We start from the raw sequence: 12,018 nt of genomic DNA on the forward strand, positions 1-12,018 counted from the left end.
CCCACAAGCCTTTATTTTGTAAGTGCCTTTGTATGTTTTAGTTACTTTTATTTTGAAGTTCTACAGGAAGTAGATGTACATCTAGTAACATGACTTTTCAAAAAGTACGTTAGCTAGGCGTACTGAAGGAAAAGGTCTCATTGCATACGTTAAGCACGGGAACACGTACTTTGTGTTTTATTTGGGCTTTGACTTCATGTTTAGTGACTTTACGTTTTATTTACTTGTAAAATGAATTGTAATAAGATGCTAATGCTAGATGTAGCTACATGTTCCCTTTAAGAAAGAGAACATGTTGTGTAATGTCCACATGTAGGTGTGAATGTCATCTAATTATCATTCATTGGGTCCATTGTTGAGCTATTTTTAAATCACACACTCCACCAATGCACCTTGATCACCAAATTCTTTTAATAAATAATATCAGGAAAACCCAAAAAACATACCCCCAAAATAAAAGTGTGTGCACATCTGAACAACACATGTTTATCTTCTTCTTTTTTTGTTACCATTACAGGAGCATTGAACCAACGATGTGGGCAGCGGCACGTGATGCAAAGCAGAGAGGGGTGTGTGTGTGGGGGGGGGGCGGGGCTCCTAGTCCATGAAGCCCCCGTACCTCTTCTGCAGCTCGCTGCCGTCCTCCCAGGCCCGTTTCGACACCCCTCCCCCGCTCTTGCTGCTGTCCACCAGCCACTCCGGCCGGCCCACGCGCCGCATGAAGCCCCCGTAGCGCTTCTTGAGCCCGCGGCCCAACACCGCCTCCAGCAGGTCGCCCGGCGCCGCTCCTCCTCCGGCCCGGCGCATGAAGCCCCCGTACCTCTTGGCGGCCTCCCGCCCCGGACCTTCCCCCTCGCCGGCGTGCTCATCGTTGAGGAACTTGAGGATCTCCAGGCGAGCGTTCTCCTCGTCGTCCTCCAGCGCCGGCCCCTCTCGGGACGGGGAGCGGCGGGACATGAAGCCGCCGTAGCGCTTCATGAAGCCGCCGTACTTCTTGGCCAGCAGGTGCTCCGGTGACGGGGCGTCGGCGTCCTCGTCGGACGCCGCGGGACCCGCGGCGTCCCGTTCCTGCGGTTGATGGGGGTCGGCGTTCAGAGGAATGTGGACCTCCTCGTCCAATAGGAAGTCCCGGCACAGGCGAAGCTTCTGGGCGTCCAGCTCGCCGTCACACTCGAGGGAGCAGGGCTGGAAAAAGATCAAGAACTTTAGGACTCGTTTTAAAATACAATGTCGTCCACTGAAGAATCAATGCCTGAATCCAGAGGGGTGTAGGATCCTCTTTGAGTCCAGACCCAATGAAGACCGGTACCGTTGGTGAGTCCGGACCCAATGAAGACTGGTACCGTTGGTGAGTCCGGACCCAATGAAGACCGGTACCATTGGTAAGTCCAGACCCAATGAAGACCGGTACCGTTGGTGAGTCCGGACCCAATGAAGACCGGTACCATTGGTGAGTCCGGACCCAATGAAGACCGGTACCATTGGTGAGTCCAGACCCAATGAAGACCGGTACCGTTGGTGAGTCCGGACCCAATGAAGACCGGTACCATTGGTGAGTCCAGACCCAATGAAGACCGGTACCATTGGTGAGTCCGGACCAATGAAGTTCGTCGACTTTGGTGAATCTGGACTCACCAAAGTTCAGAACCTTTGGTGAATCCAGACCCAATGAAGTCCGGTACCTTTCGTGAATCACTGTCCTCGACCTCGTCTCTGCAGACATAAATCCGAGTCGCCGTGGTTCACCTGGAGGACGTCCTCAAGGGGACTCGTCATGCTCATTTTAGGGGCCTTTTCTTTGTGTTTTGTATTTCTACTACATGTTAACACGCTTTCATTTTAAAACACTTGTTCTCAAACTGTCTGAATATACAAGAATCCACTACACAAAACTATCTAAGAACAGCTGTACTCAATCACTTCTTGTGTATTCAGGGAAACACTGAACTCTGGATGCGCTCATGCGCTATACAGGACTGTCTCAGAAAATTAGAATATTGTGATGAAGTTCTTTATTTTCTGTAATGCAATTAAATAAACAAAAATGTCATGCATTCTGGATTCATTACAAATCAACTGAAATATTGCAAGCCTTTTATTCTTTTAATATTGCTGATTATGGCTTACAGCTTAAGAAAACTCAAATATCCTATCTCTAAATATTAGAATATCATGAAAAAGTATACTAGTAGGGTATTAAACAAATCACTTGAATTGTCTAATTAACTCGAAACACCTGCAAGGGTTTCCTGAGCCTTGACAAACACTCAGCTGTTATAAATTTTTTTTTACTTGGTCTGAGGAAATATTACAATTTTATGAGATAGGATTTTAGAGTTTTCTTAAGCTGTAATCCATAATCAGCAATATTAAAAGAATAAAAACCAATATTTCAGTTGATTTGTAATAATCCAGAATGTTTTGTTTTTAATTGCATTACAGAAAATAAAGAACTTTATCACAATATTCTAATTTTCTGAGACAGTCCTGTATATATATATATTTTTTTTTCTTTCTTTCTTTTAAATATATATATTAGTGCTGTGAAAAATAACGCGTTAACTCAGTTAATTAAATTACAGGATTAACTAGTTTTTTTTTTTTAACGCATTTAACGCATGCGCAGAATGAGCTTCCAGTCCGTCTGTTGTTGGTCGTCTCTCCAGCAGCGTGTCATTCTGTCTCTAGTGTCGCGTTAACACGACTCCGATCTCCGTCTCGCGCGCCGCAGAGCTCGGATGCCGGCGTGTGCGCGCACATCGGGACGAAAAAAAGTCACTTGCACCCCCCCCCCCCCCCCCAACAACTCTTCTCTCGGCTCGCGCGGCAGAGCTCCGATGCTGGCGCGCACACTGGTGAGCAATGCAGGGTTCTCAAGTGTCACGCATTGAGCGTGAGACTCACGCATTTCGGTCTTAACTCACGCACTCCCGCCACACATCGTATTTCTCGCGCTGAAAAAAACTCTCGGCTCTTTCATGTTTTAATGCAGGGGTGTTCCATATGTCGATCGCCGCAGAGTTCCGATGCCGGTCTGCGCGCATGAAAAGTCACTATCCCTCATTTAGTCCCTCAGAATAGTATTTTTCAACCTTCTTTCAGTGATGTCCTCCCTGTGAAATATGTTTTCAGCCAAGTCCCCTCTTACTCGCCATTTTGGTTTAAATACTACAGCGCTGTGTCTGATTCAATATAGAATCTATACAATTATGTTTATGAACCTTAATCCATCGAATATTTATTAAATACAATTTTTTTCATGATTTTAATTTTAAATATTTGTTATATTTTTTTACAAATATCATGTCCTGGAGTGCCTTAGCGTACCCCCCTTTGAGAACCACTGCCTGGAACAGTACCATGTCTTTCTGTTGCTCACCCATTGACACAGCACCCCCCCCCCCTCCCTCCCTCTCTAATAAAGCTGTGTGTGCCCCACTTATCCCAGTCTTTCTTTAACTGTGTAACCCCGGTGGCATGAGTACAATCAGATCTGCTGTTGGGGGGTGGGAGGTTGGGGGGGGCAACCTCATATGAGACGTATGGATTTCACCTCCTATTTGATGGTTTCTCGCTGAGCTCATGAAGACATAATTAATGACCGGGAAAATCGAATTGAAGACGTATTGACACCTGAGGGGCTGGAGGGGGAGGGGGCGGCAGCGCCCTCTGGTGGCCACGATGGGAGGTTTACGACAAGTGATGGTTGCGCGATGGAGAAGAAAAAAGGGACAGCAAAGACTTCAAAGGGACAGATTCCAGGGCTGAAGACCAACTTATAATTATCTTCTTTATTTATTTTAATATGTATTATCTGTCTTTCTCTCCATCACAGCTTTCTAAAAGGTGTTGAAACATCCGCAGAAACAACTTAGAGACAGAAATCCTCCGACAAGAGGATTTCAAAGGCATTTCCAAAACCGTGAATATCTTTTCTGAGGATGGAAGCATCCAGATAAAGAGAGTTATGGATGTATCGGTGCAGACAGTCTGGTCCTCCGACACGTTCATCATAACAAACATCATGTTTATTTAGTAAATGTCTATAAAAGTTGTCAATATGTTTTAATATTTTAAACAAGGAAGATTAGTTTTGATTTTCTCTTTAAGTTACTTTACATCAATTAAACAAAGATGTTGATATCGCAGAAGAAATATAATAATATATATAATATTAATATATATAATAATAATATATATTATAATAATAATATATATTATTATAATAATAGATATAATAATAATAGATATATTATAATGATATATATATTATAATAATATCCACAGAGTGTCACTGTTCATGTTTCAAACGCAGTACATTTACGTCTGACTTGATGAATTTGCGGAGGAGAAGAGGAGAGGAGGAGGAGAGGAGGAGGAGGAGGAGAGGAGAGGAGGAGGAGAGGAGGGGGAATAAGAGGAGAGGAGGAGGAGAGGATGAGAAGAGGGTGAGGAAATGAGAGGAGAGGAGAGGAGGAGAAGAGGAGGAGGACGATGAGAGGAGAGGAAAGGAGGAGAGGCGAAGAGGAGGAGAAGATGAGAGGAGGAGAGGAGAGGAGGAGCGGAGGAGAGGAGTAAAGAACATATTCTGAAGGCTATATGACATGAGAGAGTTTCAAGAACATTTTCAAATAAAAAATGACTGAATATTTATCTTGCTCTATATATTAATTAATTAATATATATATATATATATATATTAATTAATATATATATGAATTAATATATATATATATATATATATATTTATTCTAGATGATACAGTTATCCTCATTAAAGGAGGAGACACCGGACCACTGTCACGCCCTGAGTTTATTTACCATCATGTCTTCATTTATGATCAAATGTTGCATAATTTCTGCCCGCAGCCTGATCGCGCTGATATGATACGTGTGTATGTGTGTGTGTGTGTGTGTGTGTGTGTGTGTGTGTGCGTGCGCGTGTGTGTATGTGTGTCGTCGGAGTGAACGGACGGCAGAGACTTTACCGCGGAGGAGAAACTAGACCGCTGGCCCAGCAGGCGGTACACGCACAGCGCGCACTCCTTCCCGCACTCCGTGCCCAGCACCAGCGACACGCACGCGCCCAGAACCAGCATCCACAGGCAGCTGCTGTGTGCGGGGGCAGCCATGGACTGCGCGCACGGGGAACCACGCGCACACGCACACACACGCACGCACACACACACACGCAGAAACATTACAGAAAGTTCAAACGTAGTGAGATTATGAACATTGTTCTCCAGAAATAAGAAGCAGATTATCTTTTTTGTTATTGCAATTTTTACTTTACTATTATTATTATTATTATTATTATTATTATTATTATTATTATTATTATTATTATTATTATTATTATTACAATTATTTGAATACATTCAAATCAATCATTTTAATACAATCAATTATTTGATAATTATTATCAAAAATTAAAACCAATCATATGAATACATTCAATTATTATTAACAATTAAAATTAATCATTTGGATACATTCAATTATTTGAAAGATATTAATATCAAATCAATCATTTAATACCATTATATGAACAGTAAGTCCTCAGTGTTCCTCATAAAGCAACAGGAGAACAATAGTAGAACAATAGTGTTCCCCTTACCTCTTTGGATATAAACGTTCCTTCAGTTGTTCCGCGCGTGCACGAGCACCTCCGACAGCTCCTGGGTGTCGCACGCGGCGCGGTCACACGGCTCTGGGGGTCAGGCGCGCAGAGAGAAGACGGGCCGGTGCAACAACTACTTCTGTGTCGGTATAATAACGGTACCGGACCCGCGGAGTGCAAGAGAGGGGTGTGTGTGAGGGGGCGACGGACGAGGGGGGGTCGCCGGCAAAGAAGAAACAAACAAACCGCCGTCAGCGAGCCGCGCGCGCTCCAAGTGCCCCGAGAAGTGCTGCGGCGGGGCGGCGCGCGCGGCTCTTTAAGCTGTCGGTGCGCCTACGTCACCGGGGGTAATGGGGAGGGGGTGGATGGGGTTGATGAGCGTGACGGTGTGACGTGATGCCCCCCCTACTCTTAACCACACACGCACACACACGCACACACACACACACTGTCCCACGTGTTTTTGCGTCTGTGTGACATATACCACGTCAGTCTTGTCATGCAGGTTCTATGTGGGAATAATATTTCATTTGAGCACGTATGTCTCTAGGTTCATGTGTGTGTCATTGTGTGTGTGTGTGTGTGTGTGTGTGTGTAGGTGCACACACACATAATGACACACGCGCACACACACGTCTCAGTGAACTGGGTTGTGCTGCGGACATGTTGCTTCATGGATTGTTCTTTTATCTCCTGAGTCGTTTCGCTGTTGTTTTTATTTATTGACATGTTGTTGTTGTCCTGATCGGATCGTAAACATCTTCCCTCCTGTGCGCGTCCCCGCGCGCAGCCCAGCCCGCCGGCAGGACCCGGCCCGCGCTCCCGAGCTGCCTGTAAATCCTGAGTGGGAGTTTTTTTTTTTTCCATGCCTGTGACATGATTGGAATGAGAGGGAGTGTGCCCAGGAGGGTCAATAACAGAACCTCACACACACAGAACCATGAAGGGGCATCTGGAACCGAACATGTTCTCAGTGATGCCATTGAAGAACCATGTGTGGTTCCACAAAGAACCTTTCATACCAGGGTTCTTTAAAGAGAGATTTCCTTAAAGAGTTCTTCAAAGAACCTTAAAAATTCTTCAAGGCACCATTTCTGGTTCCTCAAAGAACCTTTCAAACCACGGTTCTTTAAAGAACCATGTCCTGAAATAGTTCTTCAAAGAACATATAAAGGTCTCTCAAAGAACCTTAACAAAATGGTTCTTCAAGGCACCATTTTTGGTTCCTCAAAGAACCTTTCAAACCAGGGTTCTTTAAAGAACCAAGTTCTTCAAAGAACCTATAAAGGTGCTTTAAAGAACCTTAAAATGGTTCTTTAAAGAACCATGTCCTGAAATAGTTATTCAAAGAACATATAAAGGTGTCTCAAAGAACCTTTAAAAATGGTTCTTCAAGGCACCATTTTTGGTTCCTCAAAGAACCTTTCAAACCAGGGTTCTCTAAAGAACCATTTCCTTATAGAGTTCTTCAAAGAAGCTTTAATGGTGTCTCAAACTAAAAAAAAATGGTTCTTCAGTTGGTGATGGTTCTTCATAGAACCACAAAGCCTTTTAAAGAACCATTTTAGAACCTTTATCGTTTTGTGTGGGGTCAGGTGGGATTCTCTTCTATGAGACTCTGAGCTCCACCTTCTATGAAGCATCCATCGTGGAGGTTCTTCTTCCATCCACGTGTCTCACTGAGGACGCATCGGAGGGCTTTCCTTCTTCTCTCTGCGCGTGTTCTCCAGCCTCCGTCAGAGAGCAGGGTGGTGCAGCCCGGCTGGCTCTGATAGAACCTTCCAGGAACCGAAGGGGGGGGGAGGCGCATGAATAACGCTCTGGCTGTGTTGCATGTGAGCATGTGGAGCATGTCGGTCTGCGTGTTGATGTTGGACCTCGTCGTCTGGGTGGCCACCATGTTCCCCTCTGGGTTTTATTCTGGTCTTTTCTCCGGGGAGCGGAGTCATTCAGACATGACACAACACTGAGGATGGACACGTCTACAGCAACACACCAATCAACCCAAACGAGTCAAACATGTCATAAACATCAGCCAATGATTGAGGAGATAAGATAAGATGGAGCTTTATTTATCCAATGCAAAGGAGGGAAAATATCAAAATTGCCAGGGTGATTAAAATATGTTAAAAAACAAAATAGAGGTGACAGACAAGGACATGTTGTGTTTAATTAACACCCCAAAGCGTAACTTCCTGCAATATAGAGCCAATAAATCAGCTTTTCACAATACAGCCCAGTTTATATGGCACACACACATATATATATATATATATATATATATATATATATATATATATATATATATATATATATCACAGTGTGGCCCACAGGACGCTTAGGAGGTGGTGGTGGTGGGTGGAGCCCTCCTGAGTCTGAGGGCACGCTCCCCTGGAAGAAGACGTTGTACTTTTTAAAGTTAACTGGATCAATCTGGTGCTCTCTGACAGCGAGAGAAAGAGGCTAGAGATCGATGGGGAACGTTGTGCTCTCGAGAAACAATTATCATGAAACACAGAGTTAAGCTGCGTTCTCACCAAAAGCAAAACTATTTTTTTTCGCGCAACTGAATCCCGTGAAAAGTCAACGTACAGACGCGCGTGGCTGCGAAAGACACAATATCTTCCCGGGCGGCGCGTTTGGGGCGTTTGGGGCGACGCGATGTGGGCGACACGTTGACAGCGGTGCAATTTTCGCCCCGAGTTGAAATATTTCCACTTTGAGGCGTCATCTCGCAACTCGGGCCAATCAGCTCTTGAGTTCTCTCTCGTAGCTGGAGGCGGAAGTCTTTCAGACGTAACAGTGACTTCATCGGTGAAAGTGACCGAGCTGAGTGAGCCTACGGGTGATGTCATGTGTATATGTATATATATACTGTATATATATATTTATATTAATGTCATGAACCCAAACACGAGGGCGTTAGTGTGTGGGACGTCCACAACAAGTATAAAGCAGAACTAGTGGTGAGTGATTCTGGTGGATGAAGGAGATGATAACGGTCTTTACGGAGACGGGACACGGAGATAAGCCCCGCCCCTCGCGGAGCGTCTCGACGCTCATGGTGAGAACACGGTGAACGGTCGAGCGAGTAAACTCACGCGTTTTGGGCGACGCAAAAAATAGTTTAGCTTTTGGTGTGAACGCACCTTTAGAGCTTCAAGAAGGGTTGCAGTGGCGGGCGATGGGGCCTCATCCCTCCCCAGGGGAGAGAGCGGACACTGACCACGAAGTCCACCGCCCTGGGAAACAGGAAATGGCTAAACGGCATTGGTCAATTCATACAGCCTCGATATGAAATGGACAGATATGGATGCAGAAGCTGCTCCACTTCGCTCTAATGCCTTTGGACAGCACCCCAAAGCCAAGGGTGGCCCAGCTGAGGGACGCCATGGCCTGGCTCCTAATCAGGGGTTAAAGGCTGTATTTCCTCCATAGAGGTCCAGGCAGTGACTGTGGGGGAAATGGCAGAATCAGAATGAATCCATTATTCTTTTGACATTTCAGCTGCAGTAGCCGAGATGGATTTCTCATATGTTGCATGTGTTATAGGTGTATTTACTTTATTCATCCATCAACTCTCTATCATACCCCAATCCAGTCATTAGAGAATTCAAAAGATGACGTTTTAATTGAAAAGCAATGGAATAATTAAAGCACATGACCGAGAAGAGAAGGCATGCTGACCAGCCTGTGGTCCGGACCGGTGGACTCGGATCACTTAATGAACCTTTTTGGCTACGATTGTGCGCCAGCTCGCGAGTGTTCGGGCGGACCTGACTGCACAATGTGTTGAACCCCATCGAGATGACGGGGACGTCTCCTCTTGGACTCTCGTAGGGACAAGAGGCGAGCTCTAAGAACCAAACGCTGATGACGAGAGACAAACCGAGGGAGCCGGTTGAGGCACATCCAAGTAGAGAAATGAAAACTCAACCGAGAACAGATGGTATGGCGGGGGCAACGGGGGCAGGAATAATGACCAGTAACCAGAGCTGTCGGCCTGACAACAGCAACAGCAACCAGGCAGGACAACCCATACAAGAGTGAACTTTCTAAATAAAACAGGGAATAGATTATACAAAATCCCATGACACTGGAGGTATAATATCTAGCAATGTGATCCACTAGCATCAATGTGATCCACTAGCATACATGTGATCCACTAGCACCAATGTGATCCACTAGTAGCAATGTGCTCCACTAGCATCAATGTGATCCACTAGTAGCGATATGATCCACTAGCAGCAATGTGATCCACTAGCATCAATGTGATCCACTAGCATACATGTGATCCACTAGCACCAATGTGATCCACTAGTAGCAATGTGCTCCACTAGCATCAATGTGATCCACTAGTAGCGATATGATCCACTAGCAGCAATGTGCTCCACTAGCATCAATGTGATCCACTAGCATCAATGTGAGCCACTAGCATAAATGTGATCCACTAGCATCAATGTGATCCACTAGCATCAATGTGATCCACTAGTAGCAATGTGCTCCACTAGCATCAATGTGATCCACTAGCATCAATGTGATCCACTAGTAGCTATATGATCCACTAGCAGCAATGTGATCCACTAGCATCAATGTACTTGACTAGCATCAATGTGATCCACTAGCATCAATGTGATCCACTAGTAGCAATGTGATCCACTAGCATCAATGTGATCCACTAGCATCAATGTGATCCACTAGTAGCAATGTGCCCCACTAGCATCAATGTGATCCACTAGTAGCAATGTGATCCACTAGCATCAATGTGCTCCACTAGCATCAATGTGATCCACTAGCATCAATGTGCTCCACTAGCATCAATGTGCTCCACTTGCATCAATGTACTCGACAAGCATCAATGTGATCCACTAGCAGCAATGTGATCCATTAGTAGCAATGTGATCCACTAGCATCAATTTGATCCACTAGTAGCAATGTGATCCATTAGTAGCAATGTGATCCACTAGCATCAATGTGATCCACTAGTAGCAATGTGATCCACTAGAATCAATGTGCTCCACTAGCATCAATGTGATCCACTTGCATCAATGTGATCCACTAGCATCAATGTGATCCACTAGCATCAATGTACTTGACTAGCATCAATGTGATCCACTAGTAGCAATGTGCCCCACTAGCATCAACGTGATCCACTAGTAGCAATGTGATCCACTAGCATCAATGTGATCCACTAGTAGCAATGTGCCCCACTAGCATCAATGTGATCCACTAGTAGCAATGTGATCCACTAGCATCAATGTGATCCACTAGCATCAATGTGATCCACTAGTAGCAATGTGCCCCACTAGCATCAATGTGATCCACTAGTAGCAATGTGATCCACTAGCATCAATGTGATCCACTAGCATCAATGTGCTCCACTAGCATCAATGTGCTCCACTTGCATCAATGTACTTGACAAGCATCAATGTGATCCACTAGCAGCAATGTGATCCATTAGTAGCAATGTGATCCACTAGCATCAATGTGATCCACTAGTAGCAATGTGATCCATTAGTAGCAATGTGATCCACTAGCATCAATGTGATCCACTAGTAGCAATGTGATCAACTAGAATCAATGTGCTCCACTAGCATCAATGTGATCCACTTGCATCAATGTGATCCACTTGCATCAATGTGATCCACTAGCATCAATGTACTTGACTAGCATCAATGTGATCCACTAGTAGCAATGTGATCCATTAGTAGCAATGTGATCCACTAGCATCAATGTGATCCACTAGTAGCAATGTGATCCACTAGAATCAATGTGCTCCACTAGCATCAATGTGATCCACTTGCATCAATGTGATCCACTTGCATCAATGTGATCCACTAGCATCAATGTACTTGACTAGCATCAATGTGATCCACTAGTAGCAATGTGATCCATTAGTAGCAATGTGATCCACTAGCATCAATGTAATCCACTAGTAGCAATGTGCTCCACTAGCATCAATGTGATCCACTAGTAGCAATGTGCTCCACTAGCATCAATGTGATCCACTAGCATCAATATGCTCCACTAGGAGCGATATGATCCACTAGCATCAATGTGATCCACTTGCATCAATGTGATCCACTAGTAGCAATGTGATCCACTAGCATCAATGTGATCCATTAGTAGTAATGTGATCCACTAGCATCAATGTGATCCACAAGTAGCAATGTGATCCACTTGCATCTATGTACTCGACTAACATCAATTAGATCCCATTTTAAAATAAGCTTTATATTGTGGTTTTTTAAAATGTAGTATTATTAGATTATATCACATTTATAATTCATACATTGCAATTTAAATTCCACATATTGTTGAGATATCATTCAAGTTAAGTTGCATTTGATTTGAAAGTAAGTTGTTGAATACTTACAGATGTTAAGACAACTATAGGTT

The 12,018-nt window shown here is 44.4% G+C and overlaps 1 protein-coding gene across 1 annotated transcript; it reads right to left on the reverse strand.

Annotated features, from left to right (window-relative positions):
- Positions 1-389: 389 nt before the first annotated feature.
- LOC130197870 (proenkephalin-A-like) lies at positions 390-5,847 on the reverse strand. The gene is made up of 3 exons (XM_056420831.1): positions 5,617-5,847; positions 4,988-5,134; positions 390-1,185 (listed from the first exon to the last, which is right to left on the reverse strand). The coding sequence occupies exons 2-3, from the start codon at positions 5,129-5,131 to the stop codon at positions 598-600; spliced, it is 732 nt and encodes a 243-aa protein (XP_056276806.1). The 5' UTR covers positions 5,132-5,134; positions 5,617-5,847; the 3' UTR covers positions 390-597.
- Positions 5,848-12,018: the final 6,171 nt, after the last annotated feature.

Source organism: Pseudoliparis swirei, chromosome 8 (genome assembly GCF_029220125.1).
Source record: "Pseudoliparis swirei isolate HS2019 ecotype Mariana Trench chromosome 8, NWPU_hadal_v1, whole genome shotgun sequence".
In the NCBI taxonomy this organism is placed as follows: Eukaryota; Metazoa; Chordata; class Actinopteri; order Perciformes; family Liparidae; genus Pseudoliparis; species Pseudoliparis swirei.

What these genes read in the sequence shown, in the direction of transcription:
- LOC130197870 (XM_056420831.1), bottom strand. Translation starts at nt 5,131, where the DNA reads ATGGCTGCCCCCGCACACAGCAGCTGCCTGTGGATGCTGGTTCTGGGC. An exon ending in GGTCTAGTTTCTCCTCCGCG is followed by an intron (nt 1,186 to 4,987) that starts GTAAAGTCTCTG and finishes ATCTTTTTCCAG; the next exon opens with CCCTGCTCCCTCGAGTGTGA.